Source organism: Athalia rosae, chromosome 5 (genome assembly GCF_917208135.1).
Source record: "Athalia rosae chromosome 5, iyAthRosa1.1, whole genome shotgun sequence".
NCBI lineage: Eukaryota > Metazoa > Arthropoda > Insecta > Hymenoptera > Athaliidae > Athalia > Athalia rosae.
Window position 1 is genome coordinate 2,112,344 of NC_064030.1, and position 26,395 is coordinate 2,138,738.

The 26,395-nt window shown below is 44.0% G+C and overlaps 4 protein-coding genes across 4 annotated transcripts; 2 read left to right on the top strand and 2 right to left on the bottom strand.

Annotated features, from left to right (window-relative positions):
- The first annotated feature begins 69 nt into the window (after positions 1 to 69).
- On the top strand, positions 70 to 3,463 carry LOC105693088. The gene is made up of 10 exons (XM_012412772.3): positions 70 to 456; positions 555 to 825; positions 901 to 1,064; positions 1,144 to 1,285; positions 1,542 to 1,718; positions 1,802 to 1,906; positions 1,998 to 2,211; positions 2,286 to 2,638; positions 2,706 to 2,897; positions 2,998 to 3,463. The coding sequence occupies exons 1-10, from the start codon at positions 385 to 387 to the stop codon at positions 3,192 to 3,194; spliced, it is 1,887 nt and encodes a 628-aa protein (XP_012268195.2). The 5' UTR covers positions 70 to 384; the 3' UTR covers positions 3,195 to 3,463.
- A 464-nt stretch (positions 3,464 to 3,927) lies between these two features.
- On the bottom strand, positions 3,928 to 12,426 carry LOC125500954 (cuticle collagen bli-1-like). Its single transcript, XM_048655206.1, has 7 exons — positions 12,059 to 12,426; positions 8,163 to 8,548; positions 6,236 to 8,090; positions 5,784 to 6,086; positions 5,476 to 5,697; positions 4,948 to 5,400; positions 3,928 to 4,878 (listed from the first exon to the last, which is right to left on the bottom strand). The coding sequence occupies exons 1-7, from the start codon at positions 12,071 to 12,073 to the stop codon at positions 4,858 to 4,860; spliced, it is 3,255 nt and encodes a 1,084-aa protein (XP_048511163.1). The 5' UTR covers positions 12,074 to 12,426; the 3' UTR covers positions 3,928 to 4,857.
- Positions 12,427 to 14,585: 2,159 nt separating this feature from the next.
- LOC105693080 (cell wall protein DAN4-like) lies at positions 14,586 to 17,527 on the top strand. Its single transcript, XM_012412761.3, has 3 exons — positions 14,586 to 14,744; positions 14,805 to 15,035; positions 16,602 to 17,527. The coding sequence occupies exons 1-3, from the start codon at positions 14,718 to 14,720 to the stop codon at positions 17,370 to 17,372; spliced, it is 1,029 nt and encodes a 342-aa protein (XP_012268184.2). The 5' UTR covers positions 14,586 to 14,717; the 3' UTR covers positions 17,373 to 17,527.
- LOC105693123 (mucin-22-like) lies at positions 17,508 to 24,759 on the bottom strand. Its single transcript, XM_012412827.2, has 3 exons — positions 24,365 to 24,759; positions 22,338 to 22,403; positions 17,508 to 21,691 (listed from the first exon to the last, which is right to left on the bottom strand). The coding sequence occupies exons 1-3, from the start codon at positions 24,410 to 24,412 to the stop codon at positions 17,675 to 17,677; spliced, it is 4,131 nt and encodes a 1,376-aa protein (XP_012268250.2). The 5' UTR covers positions 24,413 to 24,759; the 3' UTR covers positions 17,508 to 17,674.
- Between the last annotated feature and the right edge of the window lie 1,636 nt (positions 24,760 to 26,395).

Here is a 26,395-nt window from a genome sequence, read left to right on the forward strand (position 1 = left end):
AGATTAGACACGTGCTTATCGCGTACGACGATATGATAAACGGGAACGCGGTAGACAGGGATCCGTTAATCATTCGGTTCATGCAGCTTCTGAAAGTCGAAATTACCGTCTGCAGTTCCTCGAACCCCTACTTGAAGAAATAAGTGTAAATTGAAAGAGTATTTTCCTTTTCTTTACATCAAATGTTACGTCACGAAGTAATAACGGGTAGCGCAAAAAAGTCAGTTATGAAAATAATCTGAAAACCTGCTTCATCGTATTCTCGGCCCTCCCGAAGGATCTTCTGATGACCCCGATCGATGGATTATCGACAAATAATAAAAGTTTGATAAAATATACTAAATCCGCACCGAGGGGAACGAGCTAACTGGTGTAAGGGATAAAATGAAAGCGAAACTCGTCCCTCCAGACGGGGGCTGGGGATGGCTGATCGTTGTAGCCTACGCCACGCATATGGTATATGAATTGAAAATGCCGTGTGAATTTCCAGGGCAACGAAATACCACGAATGCGTACGCGGAGTTATTCTTACCAAAAGTTTTTTTTTCATTCAGATCTGTACGATTCCCGTAATCCAAGCATTCGGGCTACTTTTCAATGGGATTTGCGCTGACTTAGGTATGTCGGCGACTGACATTTCGGTAATAATTAGCATAAACTCTTCCTTCGGGATGCTCATGGGTCTGTTGAACGGACCGCTTCTTCGCAAAATTGCGTACAGAAAAGTTGCAGTAACCGGTGCAATCTTTTATACCTCCGGACTCTTATTGACCGTCTGTGCTAAGTCCTTCGTCCACTTTGTATTAGCCTACGGTATTCTGTGCTGTGAGTCAATAATTTCGTACAACGGACTCCGACTGTTTCCAAAATTTCGTCGTTTCAAAGTCCCTCGTATTTCAGCACTGGGAATGTCCGTCATGAATTCCGCGTTCTCTCTCGCTCTGAATTCTTATTTTGTGGAAAAAAGAGGGCGAGCTGTAGGTTTCGCAATGACCGTGATCGGACTGGGTCCCATTTTGATGCCTCAATTGATTTCGTTTCTGATGTCTCAATACGGCGCCGAGGTAAGTTTCACAATTGACTCTTAGCGTGTTTTGTCTATTTTGTAACATACATGTTCCCTTTTTATGGTTTCTACGATAGGGAGCCGTTTTAATTCTAGGCGGTATAAGCCTCCACGCGTTCGCCGGAGCTCTCGTTTTACAACCGATAGCCTGGCACGTGAAGAAAAAAGAAGTATCCGCGGAGGAAGTGGCGCCCGAGTCTTCCGACAGAGGCGACAAAGGTTGGTAAACAATTTGAAATTATTTTATCATCACGCAACTCACTTTACAATCCATTCAAGTAGCTACTTATCGTTACGCTCTCAGGCCCCCGTTTAACCGAACACGTTAGAATCACGAGGTAGTAAAAAAAAAAAAAAAAAAACTCTACGCAAGCCTCGATTGTTGTCTAATCTCCGAGATCGTTGGTCGCAAATTGCTGATGTAGATTCTCCTGTTCTCTTTTTTTAACGGAGTCGTTTCTAATATACTTTAAAGGTGAAAAAACTCACCAGCGATTCATCAGCACTTCGTGCAAGGATCTGCAAATTACCAGACGAACACGTACGCTGACAACGTCCAGTGTCGACCATGACGTCGATACCGGGAATATATACGGTTTCGACACCCCGGTGCCTAGAAAGACGTCGATGACTCACGGCGCGTCTCCGACAGGTAATGCGAAAGCGATATGCTCTCTCCTATTCGCCCTGACTTAGGGCGACACTCAGTATATCAAAAATCATTGTTTCCAAAAGCCGACAAACCGTACAAAAGAAGCAAAAGCCAATACGATCCTGTAACACCTGTACCTCCTACTCCGAAGGATTCACCTGAATCCCCATTCGGATGGTGGAGTTCCGGTGAGTCTCTGAAATGAATCACGTGAAATATTTAGATTTTTTGAAACACCATAACGCAAAGATAATTGTTCGTTGAATATTATCGATTCAGGGAAGAGTTTGGAAACGATTAACTTGGGTAGTAGCATAAGAATATTCGACGAGACGCGCAGTCTCCACAGAGCTTCGAAGTTACCCGAGACAATCGAAGAAGGCGGCAAGGAGGATGAGATTAAATCGGACGAGTCAAAGGCCTTGGTACCAAAAGCGATCGTCAAAACTGTGAAGGAGAAAGAAGACGGTGCCAAAAAGCACGAAGATCACAAGTAAATCTCAACTTCTTCCTCTCTTTTTTCTAGCATCATATGTATAATTATGCGTACATCTTGCGTACTTACAGACGTCCTTCAGAAGGGGGGGAAAACGCGGAAATAAAGAAGCCTGTGTTGTACCGCGTGCTGCACGCGATAGTTATTTTTTTCGATTTTGATCTCTTGCGCGATCCAGTCTATGTGAATATCTTGATAGGTATGGCTGTAGCGATATTTGGGGAGATAAACTTCGCCTTATTGACGCCCTTTATTTTGGCTGAGATGAAATTCAACGTCGACGAAATCGCGGCCGTAATGAGTTGCCTGGCGACAGCCGATCTATTGTCCCGAGGGATCGCTCCGTTCATTGCGGAATGGCTCAAGCAGCCACCGAGGATGATGTTTCTCTTCAGTATGGTCCTACTGATCGTAACCAGATCGAGTAAGCGCCACGTTAGTTGGGCAAACTATCTGAAAATTCAACGACCAACACGTTCGATATTTTCCAGGTCTGCTAATGGTAAACACTTACGCCGCAGTTGTAGTGGTCGGACTTACGCTCGGAATCGGCAAGGGAATCCGAACGGTTTTCATGACCCTGGTTATCTCGACGTACGTGCCGATCGAAAAATTACCTTCCGCATCTGGTATACAAATGGTGACCAACGGACTGGTGCTTCTGATCGTCGGCCCCATTCTCGGTGAGCTGAAATATTTCGTCGTGACTTTCACGATCGATTTTACAAACTTTGGAACGATGGAAAATGATTAAACGGTACGATTTGATATTCTGTGTGTCAGGTATGATAAAGGACAAGAGCGGTAGCTACGACACTTCCGTATTCTTTATAAACGGAATGACGGCCTTGATGATCGCGATGTGGTCCATGGAAATAATCATTAGAAAATTAATGGCGAAATCTTCGGATACTGCCACGGTCCAAGTAGCGCATAAAAGCAGGACATCGCTGCAAAAGAGTCCGACGACGTCTTCGTAACTCTCATTTGCACATAATGTATGATTTGTACTTGCAACTTTACAACCATTATATTATCATTATTCTTTTCCTATACTATTTTTGTTTTGCCTCTCAGTGTACATAAGCCGATCATCAATCTAGGAAATGTGTGCCAACGACGATATTATAACATAACATGTACATTTATCTCTGTAATTATAGCCCACGTATAGCGTATGTATAATTTTATAGCCATCATTGTGAAGGTAATCATAGGAACAAATATACTCTGCACTTTTATCACTTGATAAAGTTATCGCACACGCGTATTTTATTCTCGAAACTTGCAGATAACGAGAAAAAATTGTTTTCAATTTTTCGATTCGCGGCTGATTTATCTCCTTCGTTTTTTTTTTTTTTACCGATTTTTTACTTCAATTCCTACGCAGCTTCTTCTTCATCTCCGTCTAATTACGTATACTCGAATGCGCTCGCGGTCGGAAAGAGATCGAACACAATGACGTGTTTTCTCAGGTACTTCCGGCTTTATATTCCCATGATACATTAGCGCATTGCGTTTAACCACTCGACCTTCCGAATAGAATTTCTCAATCTCTCTTCCTCTCGTGACAACCGTTACGGTAGGAAAATTGAAAAAACTAATGCCCTCTTCCCCACCGCCTCGTCGCTTAGAAACTTTCGACCGTTTTGCGCAGTCGACGAAAATAGAAGTAGACAAATTTTCCCACAAAAATATCGACGGCAAACCCGATTACCGCTAATTTGCTCATTTATTTTTTTTTTTGCGATCCAAGTTACGTCAGCCACTAATTTACTTTCGCACCTGAATATGTGGGATGTATACCTAGCGCGAACATAATTCGCTTGACAAAAACAATTTTAACCGCGACGAATACGCGGGTTTTTTTTTTCATACACATGTAAATGAGCAACGGTGCGATACTGAGGTGAATTAACTTTGCTGCCGAGCGTGAGCGAACAATAGAGAAAGCGCATGTAATAAGGTGTAAGCCGTGAGTAGTGGGTGAGTTATCGTTGGAAAGCTCTTGTCGAATTGATAATGATCATTACGCGGTAAAGATCATCCGCGGGGTTAAATTCCAATGAAAAATGGGACGGGAATCGAATAGGACATCGTCATTTTACGCCGGTCGAGTTTCAGAGAATAGTGCGGTTTTAACCGCACGGTCAATGACTTTTACTTTTCTTCGTTGCTGTATAGGTATATATATATCGTGGAGTTATGAATCGAGATTTTTAACTGGCCGTTAATTTTTAACTCTCATTCAATTATAAAATAGAAGCGTTAACCGCTCGACGAATTTACATTTAAAAATTATTCACCTATAATCTATATATATAGCATAAAATGTATGTACTGCACCTATGAGTGAGCAGGGTAATATGGTGTGTATAATTATCTACCTAGAAACATACGGTACGAACTAATTTGATACACAGTCTTATTAGGCAATATTAATTGTCCTTGCGCACGCATGCATTATTATTTATAACTATTTGTATATATATATATCTTTCGCTCAGGAACACACACATCGCGTTATCTACGTATAAATACTATTTCATTCGTGGTCACTCGCGAATTGAATTTTTTTTTTTTCTTTTTTGTATGATTCATCGTCGAATTGAGCAGCCTCTGCAAACGAGAGATTCTCCGGGTTCAGCGTCTTCCGGTAGAAACCTGCAACACCGGAAAAACCAGAAATTATTCGATCGGACGATACCGCCGATGAAAAATTAGATTCTTTACCTTCGAGTGTCCAGAGTAGAGAATCGGTTTACTGGTAGTCGAGTTCTCTTGATTATTTTTCGCGTAGTCATCGTGTTCCATTATTCCCCATAGCGGGGAATCCTCCGGACCGCTCACGGAAGAGGAAGCCAAATTGTTAACAGCCTGCGGCAGTACTTGGTACGCTCTTTCGATTGCCTCGAACTTTCCTGTCTTGTTCACGTCACCTAACTGTCCCCACGATTTCGATGGCCTGACCGGCTGAGGCGTAACGACGTAGACTCTTTCGTTGCTGTGGGGAGAAATCGAAACTGGAAGTTCGGCCCACGACTCCTCGGTCGTAGACGTCGTCGTAGAAGACGAAGAAGAAGAAGAAGAAGACGAAGAAGAAGTGGAGGAAGGTGGCTGAGGTGAAGTAGGTTGAGATCCTCCTTTGCTGTCTTCGACTTTCGAAGCACTCTCCACTCGTAACACCTGATCGAAAAATGGGAAATTTTTGACCACGGAACAGGAAAGAAAACTATCGGTTCATCGAAGTGAAATATATACCTGGACTCGGGGAGCGTCGACGCGACTACTCGCGGCTACTTCGTGTTCGAGATCGTTGTAATTGAATCCAGGTATTTCGGATTGGATCCCGTCAATTTTCTCTTTGGACGCCGAGGAGGGGGTGCTCGTGAGGTACTCGTGCGGTATTATTTTGGACGGTAGGAGGTAAGGGTGCGAAGAACTGGGAAGCGCCGTGCTCGACGTTATTCCTCGCGAGTATTCCTGTTAGACAAATAAATCGTCAAGCAAATTGAAAAATTCAAAGACCCGAGGACTTTGTGATCGGAAATTCATCCGATTGATTTTACCTGAATCGTCCAGTTGTCGATATTTTTTTGAAGCCGCGAAACGTCTATGGAATTGTTGGTCTGCTTGGGCGAGGTGGGTTTTTTAGCGACTTCTTTGATCAGTAGATTCTCAAGGGGTCTCAGAGTCCTGGTGATTTCAACGTTTTTCGACTCTTGCCCCACGTAATTATGATCATGACTATCAGCGTCGGGTACTTTTCTCGCCTGAGTTTGCTCGAGGGGACCGCGTCCGCTCCAGTCGTCGGTGACCGGTTGGAAGGGGCTCGGCGTATACTGCGACGTATAAGGAATGATGATTTGCACCTGCGGAATCGAAATATCGGCGCGATGTTAAATGCAAATTTGAACGGGCATCAATTTGTCCTCGTACACGTCGCGATCGCTCGTTGCCATTGGAGGAAAAAAAAAAAAGAGAAGAAATTGACGAATTACAAAATCCATCGATTTATTACCTGCTTATTTCTCTTGGTTCCCGATTGCCGGTGTTCTTGTCTCTCGGAATTCGAGGCTGGAGGAGGCATCAAATTACCACTCGAATAAACGGCAGGATTGATTCTCTCGGGAATCGGAAAGTTCGGCTGTGGCTGCGAGACCCAAGTCGCGCCTCCGGGTGATCCAGGATTTCGGAAGTCTTGATTGATTTGACTCTCCGCCCTCAATCTGTCCCGCTGATCCTTCGCCAGTTGATCGTTGACGGCCATTTCTTGTTTGAAATTATCGTACGATTTGAGCAGTGCCTCTAGGAAAGGCTCCTCCGTCGTAGACAACGGAGGTAGCTGAGACGCTGGAATCGAAGATTGACCCTCTTGCTGACTACTGGGACCGGTGTAAGGAGGATATGGTATGTAGAGCGAGCTCGGACGATAAGGGACCAAAGGTTCCGGTTGGCTCAGAAAACCCGAGGGTCTATTTTGCGGATGATTTTGGTCTATGTGTCGCTGATAGCTGTCGACGATATTCCCGTGCTGATTGTGATCGAGTTCTTTATGCTCTTGCAATAGAGAACCGGTCGATTCCTGATCCCCGATACTTTGCGCGCCGTCGACCAACGGGCCTCTGGAATTCTTCACCGGGTCCTTCACGGATATCAAAAACTTCTCCGAAGAAGGTGGATAATTCTCGTATACGGTCGGTAGCGAAGATGACTCGTGACTTATGGGGAGTTCGCCGACATCCGGAATGCCGAATCCGGAAGTTGGATAAGAAAATGTCTCGTTAGCCGCGCTCGATGCGACCGACGAGTCCTTAGGTGACTCCTGGCCTACGGGGTTTCCGTACGAATTTTTCAACTGCTCCGATCCACCCGATGGAGGATTTTTCGAAACTTCTCGACCAACGCTTCCTCCGTTCTGATCGTACGATTCCGGAGTTACGTTGGGAGGAGGGTTCAACCCTGGGGCGTAATTACTCCCGCCATTTCCCTGCTCCTCATGTGAATTGTGCGCCTGTTTTCCGCCCTGTTGACTGAGGTCGATGAGCGGCGACTGTTCGTAGTGAATGGGGTGCTCAATCGACGCTGTAAATTCGGCGGCAGGAACGCTCTTCACAACCTCGACGTTACCGGGGGCTTGAACTTCGTAACCCACCGTTAATTCGGTACTCAGATGTTGCTCGTGGACGGGCTCCGATTGCTGAATATTCAGACTCGTACTCCCATAGGAATCCCCGTGATGACCTAGAGCCGGACTCTCCTCGTACCCGGGTGGCGGAGTGTCGCGAATTTCACCCTCGAATCCCGTCGGAGGGGGTCCGTCGATCCCTGAGATATCCACTTCCGCTCCGGGCGGTAATACTTCGACGTGGCCGTCGTTGAGGTTCGGATTGACGGGGCCAGGGATAGACAAAGGTGAATCACCGGCGTTGAATGGACCGGGCGAAAGACCGTTGGAGGGAGGGAGATTTTCCGGTGGGACGACGAAGGGTTTGGCTTTGAAAAGCGGTGGCATGGGTCCCGGATAGAGGTGAGGATACGGTATAGGCCCAGGAGATCCGTACGAAGCGACGTTCGGAGTGGGTAGATGTTGAGGCCGATTCGAGTTTGCGAGATGTCCGTAGCCGAAATCTGAGGTACGGACTTCCTCCGCGTTGCTCCAGGCGAACGAGCCTCCCTGGTTTTTGGCTTCTGGGTTGTCGCTGGGCCGATTTTCGACGTTTGTGGTACCGGCACCGTAAGCGTCGTTTTGCGCCAATCCTGGCAACGGAATCCAAGGAACGCTGTTGCAGGGATTGCAATTTTTTCCCTTACCATTCGGCGGAAGATAACCGTGCGATCCGACGGGCGGAGGAGGTGGCACCGGAGGTCCGTAACTGTCGGCGATCGCAGGATTTGAAAATAATTACCGTGGCAGAAAAAACTTGTCTCCGATCGCGAGGACTTACCTTTGCGGTGGCGGCTGGAGCTGGCCATAATTGTTTGGATAAATAGGCGGCGGAGTTTCGGGAAGCGGGGGTGGTTCCGGCGAACCTCCGAACGGATTCAGCCAGCTGGCAATTCTGGAAAAATATCCCGGCGCTTCGGTCGTCGGAGGAGAATTCAGCCGTCGTCCAGGTCGATAGGGTATCACGGAAGGCGAATGTAATGAGGGAGCACCGTAATTCGTGTACGAAGCATCTTGGGCCGGGGGAGCAAGATAGTCTCGTACTTCCCTACGATTGTGACGTCTAGGAGTTACCCTCCAGTTTCCTCTGCCCCTGCGAGTCGCACCGAAAGTAGTTTCGAAAGTGAACGCTAAGATAGCGATGAAAAATACCGCCTGGATGGATCTCTGAAACAGATCGTTTACGCAACACGTTCAGCAGTCGGAATAAGCGGGTAGTGAGCACTTGGAATTCATTACGGAAAGCTAATTAGCCGCATCGAATGCTCCGTAAAGTGAAAAGGGCTTTTACAAATCGACGTTGTACCATTCCTCGAGAAAAAGTCCGTTCGTTGATACGCGGATTCCTGATGAAAAGAAACGATTAACGTAAACGTCCATAATTGTCGGCATGCGCTTCACTTTCAGATCTCAGAGTTTATTATAATCGAGGCTTTTAATCTACGCGTCTGACGCTTCCTTGAAATTTCCATCACCGAATCGACGACTTTTCGTACAGACAAAGAAACGTACGCATAAAATAAAATTGGTTCTTTAATTTTTATACCTTCTATTCCAACGAGTAAAAGAGATCGAGTTGAATTTATTGGGCTGTACTAACAAGCTGCTACTCATTGGTTACGCCGATGCAGCGTATAATCTGGTACCAGATCATGCCATTTGCGTTGAGATGAACCAGGAAAACAGAGAAACTTGGGGATAATATATGGCGTCCGATGTGGAGGCGATCACGGTACGCAAGTTGTACATAGATAAAACGAGAGAACCATGCGTTGCCTCTCTCAAAAGTATGTCACGCCGTGAGAACGTTTGCTCGGCAGTCTGATTGCTCTCTGCGTGGGTCTTGTACAGACCTAGCTGTAACGATACATGCGCGATGTTTGTTTATGTAAAATCATCTACGAGTTATTCAGTGCCTGTGGGACAGCGCGGGTTGATCCTTGACTGAAAGATTTCATCTGGCGATCGTAACCCGTGCCGTGTAGGGCCATGCAAGTCGAGGCAAAACTAGTAATTTTCGTAGATGAAAAGCGACTAGTAGGGAAAAATCTAATAATTGTTGTCCAATGATTTCTCCGCCGGTTCTTCCGTGAATTATTTTTTCACGTCGACCTTTAATTAGGCCCATTTTTTCCATTTTCTATGCGACTCACGATAGCGTGAAAACTGAAATTCTCTACCGAGAACGTAGCGTTGAAAAATGTTTCTCAGATGTCGGAGATCGAAGGTCAATGAAGGTGCGAGAGTTCTCAGGCCCCTTGTCTCTTAAATTTGATATCACGTGTCGGCTACCCCCGTCAAGCCTTCCAGAACTACGAGTATACCGTAATCTAAATTAAAGTCAACGAATCGTCGTAACTTCGCGGCGACTGAAACCGATTTAAAACTTTTCTTTGACCGAGTAATTGAACTTGGTATCGCGTCGCGATCACCTGTTAGCCGTAACCCGATCTAGAACAAGCTCGATGAGGAATTACAATTTTCAATTCATCGGGTATAAGTCGCGCGGCCACTTCGAACCAATTGTTGATAAAATTTTTCAATTACAAACGATGCACATTTCGTTAGAACGACGATTCGCTCCATCCGTCCTTTTGTTTGCTGTCATTACTGTACCGTTAATTGTAAATAAATTGCGCTCCGGCGGTGGACCTCCGACCACCTTGTTTTGCATTGATTTTTTTATTATTCGCCAAAATATTTATACCTATGGAAAAATATTTTCACCAAACGCGATCCTAGATAAGTCACCCCCTTATCGCAGTTTCATTAACTTTGCGATAAAAATGCTAACGGATTTATGACCCGCGCCATGCCTGTTCGTACAACAAAGGAAGAAGGCGCACCACATATTGTACGCGGAATCATCTGCTCAGTTAACTTTAACGTGCAGGTGAGCGAGCGGTAAAACAATTATGACGATATTCTATCGAGGACTCGATCTCCTCGATCCGTCCGCACGCACGAATAAACCTTTCTCGTTATACGAATATTTATAGATATCTCGGAGTCGTTCACTTTCCTACGTGTGTTTCCGGTTTCTCGCCGACTGACACGGTCTCCTGCTCTCGTTACGTATACGTAGTCTCATTCAGAGATAGAGAGGAGAGAGAGAAAGAGAAAGAGAAACCGACGGGAGAAAGAGAGAAGAAGATGTGAGAAGAAACTGCGCGCGAAGCCCGTGAGATACTCGCACGCTGTTCAAGCACCATGTAATCTCATCTCGTATTCTCTCTATTCTATTCGCCCTCGTAATACACATTCTCGCGTCTCACCTGTGCCATTTTTTTCTCACTTTACAATTCAAAGTCAGAGTCACTGTCAGGGTCTCCTCTCGGAGCCGTCGGAGGTCAGAACCGCGATCGCTGTTACGAGCAGCTCCGGCGATCGGGGATCGATAATTTTTTTAATCGAAAACCGATCGCCACTTCGGAATGACGACTACCTGAAATCTGTCCGATCGATCTACGACTCGTTGGATCAAACATGCGTCACCCATCACCGAATCCTCGAAATTTCAGCTGATCGTGAGTGGCAACGGGACCGGGTCATGGTCGATTAAGAGAGAGATGAAAGTTTTCAAGCGCGTGACATAAGATCGACAACGAGTTAACGATAACGACCCGCAGCGGCGGCGATGTGGAGGAAACGACCGGCGTCGAGTTAGAGCGGCGTGGGCAAGCGATCGCCGAGTGTATATAACTAATAAGTCCGTACATACGTAAGTATGTATACTGTAGCAAAGAGCCGCTGTGTAATGTAGGTAAGTGGGTTGGCAGTTCGTTCGAGAGCTGTACGGAAGCTCCGCCGAGTGGTGCAAAGAAGGGGGAGATCTGTAACGCGATCCACCCGAGTTAGGGTATCTTTGATAATTGCTGACAAGAAGCTCGATCGCATCGCATTCGGGTTTGGTTCATCGATACGGGAGAAACTGTGTCAATTCGACCGATAAGATGTGCGACACGCGTGTACCTCCTACACGGGCACGATGACGATGTAACGGCCGATGACGAGCATCGCGGTTTTATCTATTTGAAATTCTTATCACCCGCGCGAGATGAGGATAATTTTTAGAAAAGTGTGAATGTGAATATATCGCATTCACTATTAGGGTCACGTAGTACAGTTTCCTTTTGGAATCAAGCCAGACCCAAATACATGTGTATACCGTATATTCATACAACGCGAAAGTACGCAAAGACTGTGCAAATACTTTTTAAACATAAATATATATATATATAGATATCGGTTGACCAATTTACGGAATGCTAATTGATCACTGCAGCTACTACTACTACTTCTCTCTCTCTCGCGCGCGCGCTCTCCAATGATATGTGTGACGATATCACTCCGAGGTGTCCTTGCCACCCACATTTCAAATCACATACACATCTACTGAGACACTTTCTTCTAATTTATATTCAAATAAATATTTACGAAATTTTTTTTTTCATCATTCCACCGTCTCATCAACGTAGACCGGCCTGACCTCTCAATGGGAAAACTTATTTTTTTCTCTCTTTCGAAACTAGCATACCCAAGATCGATGCTACCTGGTAGAAAAATCCTATTCGATTGTGCAATATAACAGATGAATCTATTTTTTATTGTAATGAGACATTTCGTAATGGTAAAATGAAAAGTCAACGATAAACTGTATTTCGTATTCATACTCACAATTTTGATATCCATTTTGAACTTTTCCTCAAGCTATGACATCACAAAATTAATTACCGAACACTTGGGGTCGGTGTCACTGCACGTCTGAACGTAGATCACAAACGTTGCTGAACGATTTGCTTAAAATCACATCGCCCCTTTACTCAATCGGGTGTGGAGATTTACTCGGGGGGGCACCAGGGGTCGATTGTTAGGAGAGTGAAAAATGTAAAAAATCTACGAAACGAACGCTCTTCCTGCACCCACAAGCCTGATATGCGCGTCGTTCCGAGACGAAAGGATGACGAAGAATGAAATCACGTGTACAGGCACTAAGCAGACGAGCTCTCGACGAGGGTCAAAGAGAGAGTCGGTCGTCCTCCTGCCCCAGGTCGCTTATATTCCCAACGAAAACCCCAGCACGCGTGATTCTCTCCTTCGATGAAGTGTGTGGACGCTATTTCTGGTGGTCCTCGGGTCTTCTACTCCTCCTTCGAAGGGGACCTCCCGCTACCAAACTACCTGAACGAGCACCCGCCCGCACGCACACCTAGGCGCCAAGAATATAAAATTTTTACCTGGTGCTGGTCCGCCGTTTCCCAAAGGAAACCCCCTCGGGATTAGAAGGGGCTGCAGCGCGGCGCGCACAAACGAATTCCATAGACAAACAATCAGTTCTATGGTTGCACCGCCCTGCATCCGAACTCCCTTGCACTTTGGGGTACTCGGACGCAGACTCTGGGACTGGATCTCCGAAGAAAAGTGGTCGTTATCTGAGATTCCGATCTTTGACGATGTCGGACCTGCGGAGGGATGGAAAATCACCGCTTTCGGTCCTAGGGCTGCGAGATCATGAGGTGGTCATCCATCTCGTCGATATCGAAGCGTGTCTCGAAAGTTTGAATTTTACTTACGATCATTGGAAATGTGTGTCTAGGCGAGTTTGGGACTCCGTGGACGGCCGCACCTATGAACCGTAAACGATAATTGTAAACGACAATAGGTAGTGCGTACAAGCACTCTTGCAGAATGAGGAAATCTTCGGATTGTATTCGCTCTAGAATACGAAATCGCCAGAAAGTGACGTGAAAGTCGCATCGAGTTTGATGGCCTCTTCGTGTACGTCGTACCTACGTACGTACCAGACTCCTAGGTGTAGGTACGTCACCTTCGTGAACGATATGAAGACGTCGATGAAATTTGGAAGCTGACAGAAGTCGCTAATTGTCTTTGAACTTTAAAACGGCGATAAAAGTAAGGAAATAAATCGGCCAATTATACGAGAAAATGCTAACATTATAAACATATAGATCGGAATAAAGAACTACTCGAACGTGACGGGTGAGGTAAACGTGTTAAAAATCCAAACCAAAGGTAATCGAAATGAAAGTAGTTGACAACCAGAGCTTCCCGAACATGAGTAACTTTCCTACGATTTGTACTGGATTCGTCGTTGCTTCGTAACAGCGCTTCGCCGTATATCGGTTTCTCGGGATACACGTGACGCCTAAAAACGGTGACGAAAGTAATCCAACGAATTATGAAAAATGTTTTCGAAAAAAATTCCAATCATAGCCGTCGATGTGTATTAGCGGTAACGTTGCGTTAGACCCATTTTGCAACCGTCCATATTATCAATTATAAATGAAAAACATCCAAGGCTGAATATCCACACGTAGGCATAGTAAATATCCAATTCAATCTTTTGGAATTCCTCCTCGTTATCTGCTTGAAATTTTTATTTATCATTTATTCTTGATCTTCCCATCGTTCGATGCAATTTTCTAATACCGTTTCAAACGCAAAACAAATTTCTGGACTTTTCAGAACGTATACGGTGGTTCGACGAGTCCGAGTCTAATCGTAAGTTGAGGAACGGGTTTAACGCGATTGGAATAGCAATAAACGTGTGTCACGCGGTAAGAAAAGCCTGGGTCAACCAGCGTGGTAACTTTTACTTTCGTACGAGTCCGAAGACGGTGCACAGCATTGCGCGAACCCGTGGCAGTCGTTAATACCGAACGACGCGAACAGTCGAGACGTTGAACATCTGCCCGATAGAATCTGAATTAGGTCTTAAAACGACTAACGAATTCATAACGGATACCTTGCTTTCACTTATTTGCAACTCATCCGAATAAAATACCCGCTCACAAAATGGAAACCGAAATAAATAATCTATGGCCAATACCCATGGCTCGACACCCCTCGGGAATACCGAATCGAATGAATTTCGCGGTATAATTCTTGGCACTCTCTCGCATCACGACCTTAATTCTGGTAACTAGATTTTCTCAAAATAGGTACCCAATTCTAAGCTTCCGAGGATTGTTTCCACTTTTTTTGCCCTCCTTGGGTCCTCATTGAGCCCAGCATCGATCGCGATACTTCTCCGCTTTCGTGCAGCTCGCAATCAGTGTAGCGCTGCAAAATTCTCCGTCGTAAAATATGTCTGCTCGTGACCTCGATGAAAGAAATTAAGCTGGATAATCAGCGGGAGACAAAGCAACGTTATTCAACGTTATTAATCTTGCGTCAACAAATACACACCTGAAAACAGGGTGACGAATACTTTAGGGTTCCAATAAAACTTGATACTGTCCGCACAGCCAGCTGCTATAAAGCTCTGTGCTAACGTATTACGACAGTCATTAGCAGAAATCAAGACACTGAGAATATGGACAAAAGGTCTATCACTCTAATCGTACGTATCGAAGAGAACTGAAGGCTAAATCGCCATGAACTGAAATTTTGTTTTCACCAGCTCCTCGTGAGCGTCGCGACGCTGATCCCAAGTGTTAGTTCTCAAGTTTGCGGCGCTTATGGATTCTTCTGCGATACCTGCTCATCGGTTCAAATCTGTCAATCCGGAGTCGCTGCTGGATTCAGTCTAGCTTGCCCTACTGGTTTTTATTGCGACCAGACATCCACAATGGTTTGCGGTGCAACTAGCTGCCCCAGTAAACCCTACCCTTTCTACAATTGCGAGACGAGTGTGAGTGGTTGAAAATATTTAGCAGAACTCTCACCCCGAACCCTCGACGTGTATATTTTCTTCATCATGATCCACGATTCGTGGTTTTTAAAAACTCCAAAATTCGACATCCTTTTTTTGACGGTTCTCTATGGTACTCTAACATATTTTAATCTCAGAGATCTGAACTTGAAAACCGAATTGATCTATTTGTGAAATTGATCGAGTTATCGCCAAATTTTCACTTTTTGAAGCAGAAAAATTGAGATATCTCGATGGGAAAAAATCGTAGCTCAATTTTCTCAACGGATTCGTGTTCCTGAGGTCAAAATACACAAGAAAAGTGCCATACGATCAATTTTAAAAAATAAAAATTTTTGGTCAAAATTTGAGATTTTTCCAAGGGGTACCCCTTACGATTTTTTCAAATTTTGACCAAAAATTTTTATTTTTTTAAATTGATCGTATGGCACTTTTCTTATGTATTTTGACCTCAGGAACACGAATCCGTTGTCCAAATTGAGCTAAGATTTTTTCCCTTCGAGATATCCTCAAATTTATGCCAAAAATCGCGAAAAATCGCGAAAAAATGGAGATAACTCGGCCATTTTTGCAGATAGATCAATTTTTCTTCCAGATTCAGATTCCTGAGCTCAAATTACATCAAGATACACTAAAAAATCAATTTTTTATTTTTGACCCCAAAAAGCTGAAAATTGGCGATAACTCGGTCAATTTTAGAGATAGGTCAATTTTTCTTTCAGATTCGGATTCCTGAGCTCAAAATACGTCAGAAAAGTGTAATACAATCAATTTTTAAACTACTTCACTTTCGGCCCAAAAATCGATTTTTTATTTGGCTTTTCAAGGGTAATCTCACGTATAATTAGCTCAGGAATCCAAATCTGAAAGCCAAAATCATCTACTCATCCAATCGATCGAGTAATCATCAATTATTCGCTGTTGAGAGCAGAAAAATTATAAGACATATCGATTGGTTTTAGTCGTAGACCCACTTTGATTCGTCGCAACCCATGCATGGGTCGAAATATTCGAATTTCTCGGTCTACGAGGGAGCCCGAGCTTATCTGGAGTCAGGTAGCCACGGGCGCGCGGTTTGTTGTGAGGCGTGACCTCTGCTCAGCCCCGAAGGTGACGTCTCACAACAAAGCGCTACGCTGCTGGCTGCGCTGATTCCAGCGTAGCTCGGGTTTGCTCGTAGACCAAAAAAAAATTGAGATATCTTGATGGAAAAAATTCATAGATCTACAAAAAAAAAAACTCCTAACATGCGTGTGAAATATAATGATATGAAATTGAAGATAAAATAGCTATGCCAGTAATAATAAAACCCAGAGAACCCTTCAGATCCTTGAGAGTTTCGTTAGAATATTGCTATTCCATAGATAATAAATATAAAGATAGCGGCTTTTACCTGATTCTTCGCACAATTGGTATTCAAATGCAGCCCCTTCATACCAGTTCCTTGGTACATGTCAACATGTATGACGCATGTGACATGATTTTTTCACAAAAGGATTGCATTGGTAATAATCACAAACATTAACAAGTGCTTCTGATCTTCAGGGGGATTTTGCGTGGCACCGCAACTGCAGCCAGTACATCTCGTGTGTAGATACAAGTGGAACGCTTGCTCCCACTCTTATAGACTGTCCACCGGCCATGGTCTTCAGCTCCGTCGCTGCTACCTGCGTGCCTGAAACTTCCTACACTTGTGTCAATATGAGTACCACCGAAACCACCACGGGATCATCACCTACCGAGACTCCAAACACCACAACTGAACCAACTACAACTGCAACTGAACCAACTACAACTGCAACTGAATCAACTACAACTGCAACTGAACCAACTACAACTACAACTGAATCAACTACAACTACAACTGAACCAACTACAACTACAACTGAATCAACTACAACTACAACTGAATCAACTACAACTACAACTGAATCAACTACAACTACAACTGAATCAACTACAACTTCAACTGAACCAACTACAACTACAACTGAACCAACTACGACCACAACTGAACCAACTACAACTACAACTGAACCAACTACGACCACAACTGAACCAACTACAACTACAACAGATACTACCACTTCTACTACAACTACTACTACTACTACCACTACAGAGACTGTACCAGTTTGTACCGTATATTCCAGATTTCCCGTAACATCTGATAAAACTTGTCAGTCATATTACCTCTGTTATCCCAATATCGACGGCAGTTTCACCCTACTGACACTGACTTGCCCGACAACAACAGTATTTCATCCGATATCTAGGAGATGCGTTCTACCAACTGCCTACACCTGTACAAATTAGACCATAAAAACATGTACGTTCAAAATGGGTTGAAAATGTTTTATTGGGGATGAGGTTTTTACTTAGGTGTATTATCAATGTGCGTAAAAGATACGACATGGAAATATGGTTACGGTATACATTAGGACTTTTGAATAAACTCCAAATTCATCTTACTTTATTCCACTTTTTTACAAGTAGGTAATATTTCCCCCCTGATGTTACCCGACTTCACCCCCCTGGTGAATGATGAAACAATATAGACCTACTCGCAACTGATTTTCGGACTTTTATTATTTTTACGATAATTTGGAATACCATAATTAACCTTTGTATATAGTGAACTCTGTCAGACTTCGAACGTGACCGCCGTTCACTGCCCTCCTCACCCTCTCGTTTGACCAATTTCCAATTTCCTGAATATCCTGCGGAAGGTCTCGTTCATCGATAGTTAATTCGTCGAAAGTTTGTCTTTTCTTTCGTCCTCGCACGCGGCGATCTTGTGGGTCTGAAACCAACTGCAGGACTCGAGAGATCGGTAATGTTTCTTCGATATCCTCCACACTCCTCTTCGTCAATTCGTGATCCGGTGATACTCGGGTCATCACGTGTCCAAGACCCGAATGAATGTCCGTGTGTATTCCCGGTAAACTCAATTCGACATCTGCGTCCAATTGGGATGACTCCGGTGGACCTAAATCACGTTCAGCCCGTCTATGGGGTTGTTTAAAAGCAGCGTCATCGGTGTTCTCTGTCCCGTTGTGCATCGCTAGATATCTGTTAGCAATTTCCCCCATGTCGCCGGTGAGCTTTTCGATCGTGGAACAGTTAAAAAGTGCTTGAACGGTCCGTATATTTACAGAATTGTTCAGCGACTTGACCTGCCTCATGAGCGATTCTTTGCCAAGTTCATCCGTATGTTCGTCAAATAGTAGATGCTTCTCAACCTCTACGAGCTTCTGTTTATTTTTATTCTCATCTATGTGTTCCAGAAGAATCTTTATCTTGAGCGCAAGCTTGTGTTTAGCTTGAGGATTGTTCGATAACGCCGTTATCGTTGTGCTCCTTCGGCTTTCGACTGTCGTTGGTACGTCGCTGACGGTAGTTGAAATATTTTCGACTTCAATGGTCGTCGCGGACGTGGTGGTTGGGAGTTGAGTGGTAGTTTGCGAGCCCGGTACCGTGGTGCAACTCCCCGTCGAATTATTTTCGCATGTTTCGTCACTGTCACCCGGAGTAGCGAACTGCTCATTCCCATTGGCAGCTGCGCAGGGTTCGCCCGATTCACCGTCGCACGGTGTGGTGGATTCGAGGAGAGGACCGATTGTGCAAATTTCCGTCTGAGGGTCGCACGAAGATGCCGATGATGACGAAGTGACGTCCGAACAGCCTCCCAACTGCTCGTCGCACGGTGTTGTCGACGGAATCAAAGGGCCGGTGGTACACATCTCTGTCGCAGGGTCGCACGAAGATACGGATGATGTTGAAGTGCCACCAGAGCAGCCTCCCAACTGCTCGTCACACGGTGTTGTCGATGAAATCAAAGGGCCGATCGTACACATTTCCGTCTGTGGATCGCACGAAGATTCCGACGAAGTCATGCTAAGTTGGCAGTCTTCCGAGTCCTCGTCGCATGAAGACGAATCGCTTTCCGAGTTTGATCCACTGCATTCGTAAGAATTTGAGTCACAGACGACCGATGAGTCCGAATCCTCGTTTGATATCACTATCGTCCCAACGGTAGTGGGTATTTCTTCAGTCGGCACAGTTTCTGTGGTGATTTGATTCGAATTATTGTCTGACGGAGTCGCAGGATTCTCACTCACAGTTGAAATATCGAAGTCACCTTCGGTTGTAGTTGCGAAGGTCGTTTCCTCATTTGGTTCGGTTGTTACTGCGAAAGCGGTCGTATCGATTTCCGGAATTTCGCTCGTTGATTCAGTTGCCTCCGTCGTGCTTCCTTCGGTCGTAGTTTCTTCGATTTCATAGAACCCGGTCGTGCTTTCGTCCGTCACTATTTCCTCGGTAATGGTTTCCTCCGTAACAGGTTCTTCGGTAGTGATTTCCTCCGTGACAGAATCTTCGGTGGTAGGAGTAGTTGTATCAGTCATTTGGTCAGTGGTGAATTCGGTAACGCTTGTTTCAGTCGTGGTGGTTTCAGTCGTTGAACCCGGTGTTGTGTCGTCAGTTGGCGTCGTGGAAACCGTCGTCATGATATCAGCAGAAGTAGATACAGTCGTTGCTTCGGTAAATTCTGTTTGCACTCCTTCCGTCGTCGTACCGGTAGATTCCGTAGTGCTTTCTGTTATCTCAGACACGGGGGTACTTATATCCGGAAGCTCCGTTTCCGTGCCATCCGTAGTTGTACTTGTTCCGCTCTCACTCTCCGTTGGTTCAGTCACAGCGGTGGTACTTTCGGTGCCGCTAACTGTCGTAGAAAGGTCTTCCACCAACAGTGTGGTACTTTCCGGGCCGACAGTTGACGTGGAGATGTCCTCGGACAACGGAGTGGTAATATCCGTCAACTCGTCGACATCGGTGGTGGTCGCAATCTCGGTAGTAACCATCGCGCTACTGTCCGTCGTGGTAGTTTCCGTGGCAACACTTTCTGTAGTCTCAGGAGTGGTAATTTCGCTGACAGTAGTGGTCTCTGAGGATATTGCGTTGTTCACAGTCGTCGTTTCCTCATCGGATGGATTTTCGTACTCGTCGTTAGTCGTGGGTTCGGATGCCTCGGTGTATCTGATGTCAGGGGTTGAGGTTGCAGTGGACACATAATCGTTCGTAGTGGTTCCTTCGTTTCTGAGAGTTGTTTTAAAATCTTCGTTCGACCACTGTTCCGACGAAGCGGGAGCTTTTTCATCGGACTCGGAGTGAAATTCCGAACTTGAGCACGACTCACTCTCACAAGACTCGCTGTATTCGGAAAAATGAGGCAATTTCTCTACTTCCTGATTAGCAGCTTCCATGGCCGCAGGTTCGTGAGCCACCGTTACCCCCAACTTGAACTCATCGGACTCTGTTCTGGCGAGTTCGGAAGTCATCTCTGGAACTTCCCTATTTTTCGGGGTGGTTTCATCTCCAGAGGTCAAGAGCAGACGGTTCTCGGTAGACGACAAAACCAGCGCGGTCGTCTCCTGCTGCCTATCGAACTCCTGATCCGGACGAATCGATGACGCTTTCATGCTACCAGCCGAGAGAATATTGTCAGACTCGTCGTCGTCGTTTGCGCTCTTCATTATCTTTTCGGTGGTCGATATCGTTTCGACATCTTCTTCGCTAGAAACTGGGGTATAAAACTGGGTAGATTCTTCATTCTCAACAACAAGATCTCTACTCGTTGATGTCAAATGGCCGCAAGTCTCCCCCGGAGCGCACTTTTCAACAGTGATATTCTTGGTGTGTTGAGTCTCGTCGACATCTTTAGGGCACGGTTCCACTTCTTCGGAACCAACGCGGAGTCTGTGGATCTTGGGGCTGACTTTTATTTCCACTCTCTTCTTGGGATTCTCCGATCCTTTGTGAGCCCATTCGACGACGTTCTTTGTCACGACGGGTCCAACGCCACAGCGAACTCGTCTATGCTGCCAGACAGTGAAATGCTTGGTGTGTCTAACGGTCGTGAAATTCACCAGTCGACTGTGTCGGGTATTCTCGTCCATCACCTCGAAAATTTTCGATCGCGGAACGTCACCATCGCTCTTCCCATCGATTTCGCCCTCCACTTTAACGCACTCCAAATACCGTTCCGGTATAGTCGCCGAATTTTCAAAGGATATCGTGTACTCTCTGATAACGAATCTTTGCGGAGGCTGAACGTTCCGATCCTCTTTTATGGTGGTCGTTTCTATCCAGCAGAGCGTAATATCCTCACCAAAATGTATACTGCTCGTCTGTTTCGTTGCAACTTCTCCGGCTACTTTCATATCGTCCTTTAGACCGAGCGCCCTCAACGTCCCGTTCGCAGTAAAGCTACTTGAGTATGTTCTGTTTTCGCCGTGTGTTTCCGTACAGTTCACCTCCCGTCCCCAAAAGTCCTCCCCCATATTTTCTCGGATGGGTTCGGATGTATGAATCGAAGGTAATGGTTTCTTTTCGCTAAATTGTGACCTTTCGATGTTATTCGTATTCGAGTGCACGCGAATGTTCCTGTTCGTGTTTATATTGACATTCATGCCTTTTAGACGACTCCTCGAACTCCGAGGGCGTTTCGAAGATTTCCACTTTTTACCGGTGCCAGAAAGAGCTGGATTTTTATCGGACGCTAAAGCCAGTTGTCCCATTGCACGCTGAATAACATTTAAGGCGTTTGTCTCAGCCGTATGGACCCGTTGCTCTACCTATATTCCGTTTAACAGAGAAGAAATTGTCGTTAGCTCGTTGAAAGTAGATGAGAGTTCGTTCGAGAAAGGCAAAATCACCAAAAAAAAAAAAGATAGGAGACGGGCGAGAATTGTGAAAGAAAATATGTTGAAAAAACTGTCGTTGGTGTAAGCGACAGCAACAGCTGCATGAAAATCGATTTTTTCATTCCAGATTACGACAACGCACCGTAAAAGCGATTGAAACACTTACCCGTATCAATGCATCACGAATTAACTAAAAGAACGAATAATTGCCTCTATTACGTGTGATGATAAGAGCGACAAAGCGTAAAATTACCAAAATATAATACCAAAGCTCGCCCACTCGATAGGCACCGAGTATTGACTGGACCAATGGCGAAGGATCATATTTTCCATAGATTTATTTCAATGAGAATAAAAGATGAATTATCAAAATCCCAAAATAGAAGGTTCGGTCCTAAGCCCCATTCCAAGCAGGTATCCAGTGGCTGTAGAAATGTGGTACAGATGATTCCGAACAAAAAATTAGCTATGATTAAACTGAAAAGAAATAGAAAAATCTAAGAAAGTATCTCGAGATAATTGAATATGAAATTCCTGCAAGTGACCCATATCCAGGTGATCCTTTAAAAAATTATACCTGATTTTTAGCCTTTGAACGAATCCGATATGGAATCGCATCGTTCGGATTCACCCAGCAGCACACCTGTTGAGAAGTATTTTAATTTTAACTCTATACCCTCCTGTACTGTGAAGGTGAAATATATAATTATTTTTAAGAGGTGATAAGGATTATGTGTGTCCACGTCGTAGGTGGTGAACGTAGTATAACAAATATGTGCGGTGTTTCGCAGCTATTCGAAAAATGGGAAATAAAATTCGTCGCGGTTTACGGCAACTGAAACGAGCTTCCGATATCGGCGAGCGCGCGATCCGATTGACAAAAATACAATTTCGATTGTTTTACTTCTCGGTTGTAATCGAAACAATTCAAACTATGCAAATTCATCAATTATTCCCGCCCCTGGAATGACGCCGGAGAATTTTTCATTTATTCATTCCGTTATTGCACGCTTTTTATCGCCGCGAGAAATGTTTCTTCTAACACACAACACGTCTAATTGTAAGTTGAAATACGCCTAGTGGAATTAGGCGAAATATACATTTATGCAATTAAACATGATAATTGGCAAACGTCACGTTTAAAATTCTCCATTTAACGGTACAGAGAACCTTGTACCAAATATCCCACACACACCTCACATCGATACATGATTGCCTGTCAATAATATATTTATAAATCAACGCCCCATATATTATGGCAATTGAAAAATGATTTAGCGTCAGTTTGCCTTTTTAACTATACTAATAACGGACGTTCCAAAATCTAATCAATATCGTCCACAATCAAATCGTAGAATGGTCTACATTTCTTCCCCTGCATCCCTGTGGCGAAGTTTTTCGCTGATTTTTTTTTCAGGAAAAAATAAAAAAAATACTACAACATTGCTTTCCGCATGAAAGACATTTGTCGCAAATGAAAATAGAAAAATCCCATGCCCTGTAACCGTATGCGAACTGACGGGACCTCGTACCCTATATCGTAGTCTGAGTGTAATTACACGGGTGTAAATGTAAAAGCCACGTACGACGCACGGCGTTAAAACACAAAGTGGTTATCGTTCTATAAAACGTTGTGTCAACGCAATTATAAATCGCTCGTAAGTAATACACAATTTCGATTCAAGTATCGAGCTTTCACTCGAGCTTATTTCCCGCGCATATAGTGTAGAGTATACCACAGAAGAAACGTGTACGCAATAACGAATATTGCAAATTTGCATGCATATACAATATTGCATATAAAATGCATGTAGGTACGATAGGAAATGCGTATCGACAATTGACAATACAATAAACGACGACCCAAATCGACCAACAATTGTTATGAATTTATTATCGCAACATATTCCAACACGTCCCTTGTTATTTTATTTCATGTTTTTGAACGTGAGACACCGTTAAAAAACAATATGAGGCTATACCGCTCTAACGTTTACTTTTTAACGAATCAAAACTCCGTGTAATGAAATTTCAAATAAGAAATTAAAATAAACAAGATCCTTAGAAACAGAGGAGTACCTATGTGTCAAATGAAACAGGACGGCGCTTGTGAAGTATCTTTATTTCTTAAGGCTTTAGGTCTCATGGGTCTTCACGACTGACTATTATACCGATTTTAGCAGCACTCTGCAAACAGTACAAACGCGTACGAATACCGTGACAATCGTGAAATGAATTAAACGTTAGCGCGTACCCGCACGTGATCAAGAGTTTGGCAGGATCGAGTGGGTATTTATGAGTGTGAAAAAAAAATGGTACATCGTTGAAAAATTTCAACTGCGCATGAATCGTTCTTTTTGTAGACCGAATTATAATTTCAATCAAGCCAGATCATCATTTTTATTATATACTTATAGAAAATACCCCACGGCAATACCTTTCGTCTTTAATTATTAAATTTCTCCATCACGACGAGCGGTAGAGTTTCTGAAAAATGCCTTTTCTGACAGAATAATTGTATCTTTTATTTTTATAACGAGTTCAATAAAACAGAAAAAATAAAAGGTAAGAAAAATTCATGGATAGAGGATCTATGAAGCTTACCATGAATAACGCTACTGCAATATGATATCCGTTGACGTTAGTCATCATCACGAGTCCTTTTTGATTTTGAAAATCCTTTCGCGTATAAATTTATCGTAGAATCGTTGAAACCTCTTAGTCGTGATATCTGCTAACTGACGTTCTGATAACCGAAAATAACGATGAGACGAGATTTTTTTTTTTTTTTTTTCAATAAAAATATTCGGTTGAAAAATTGGAAAAAAATAATCGAATGCAACGAATAAAAAAGGAGAGAAAAATAATCGGAGGAAGGAGGAGTTCAGCGACGATGGAGCGAAGGCACGAGTGACTTCTCGCGGATGTAAAACTGTTAACGGACAAAATTTTCGACGAGTGTGACAGCGGTGCCGTACCACTACGGAGTCCCAACTTACCCAAGTTTCGATGAGTACGAGTCTTAGCTTTTTCCTCCCACCCGCCCCTCTTATTTATTTCTTTTCTCTTCTCCCTCGTTGCGTGGGTGCTGGCGAATCGGTGCGACAGGCGCGAATACCTCAATCCCCCGCTCATGAAATCCCTGCGCAAGTTATTTTCTCGTTTCCCATCACAATCGGTCCGATGACGTCGGTACTTGAGTGCACTGGACGTCATCGATTGATCTAAAAAAAAGTTGCCCGATTTTGGCATTGGGTAGAATATGACGTGAACTGAGCAATTGCATCGCGTCCGGTTATGAAATATTCCCACCTTGTGCTTCAATTTAAATATCACCGTACCCTACTCGAAAATATGCCACATCCCTTCTGACAGAAAATCTCGGGAGGGGGCTCGATGACGTCTAAAAGAAACTGATCAACGGTTTCGCGCGAATATGACTCGCTTGCTTTTCGTTCTCCAAAGTTTTATCCACCTCATTTTCTGCTCTATCCCAGCAACAATCGGAACTGTAATACTCGATTCCTCGCACATTGCAGGTTGACAACTGATAAGAAACCTTTCTGACCCAATTAGAACAGTACGCACGTAATAAATCTGGGGGCGTTCCTTACGATAGACTTCTTCCACTATCGGTCCTTCCGCATTTCATTTTCAATCACAGAGAAAGAAAAATCGTGATTCACTTCGAGGTTCAGGGGGTCACATATTGCGAAATGTTTGAAACAATAAATAAGGAGTTATATATAAATTCCGCATTGAAACGGTCTGTGACAAATCGAGACAAACTTCTCGTTGCTCCGCACGAACACGACGTAATAATCACGGGCTCTGCGGTTGATGTAGGTAATAATTTTTATCAACTTCATGTATACCCTTTCATACTGCAGCTCAACCGTTTCAGGCAGTGTCAAGCTGAACGGCAATGTTGTGTGATTAGACGCTATTTATTCGAGTCTGCGGATCATCTTCGAGTTTCAAATTGAAGACGCCCAATTTTCAACAGAAGTTTCCACTGCAAAGGAGAATACTCGGCACCATGTATCGTATAAAAATTAGACGGTGAGAATTTTCATAATAAGTTGAATACATAGAACCAGTATTAGAAATGACCGTTCCCGAGGAAAGTTTGTTTAGTCAGCTTTCCCCTTTGCAGATAATAAGCTGCAAATTTGTACAATCGAAGTTTTGAGACGAACAAAAAAATTCGAAGGATTTGGATAATCTGGAGAGGTGACTCACAGTTTCAGGCAGAAGTAATTTCATTCTAATGATCATCAGATTATTTTAAATGTTTAGCTGATATAAGATTCAGATAGCGATGTAAATATAACGAGTAATGCTCTCAAAAATTGATCCTTATAATAATGATGATGCAGTAACAATAAGACAAATAATCACGATACGGAATTGTATCGACGTTGGAGTAGGTTCTAAAATTCTAATCTAATCGGTGCAATTGACTTCGACGTTACGAAATCTTATAGCAACGTTTCGGTGTATCCATATAAAAGGAGGTATAGTCGGTGTACGGCGAAGACGCAAGAATGTGCGAATATAACGACAGCATGTTTGTTCGATATTAACGATATTAATCGATATTGCTCGATTGGTTACCAATGTACCGTAAAAACT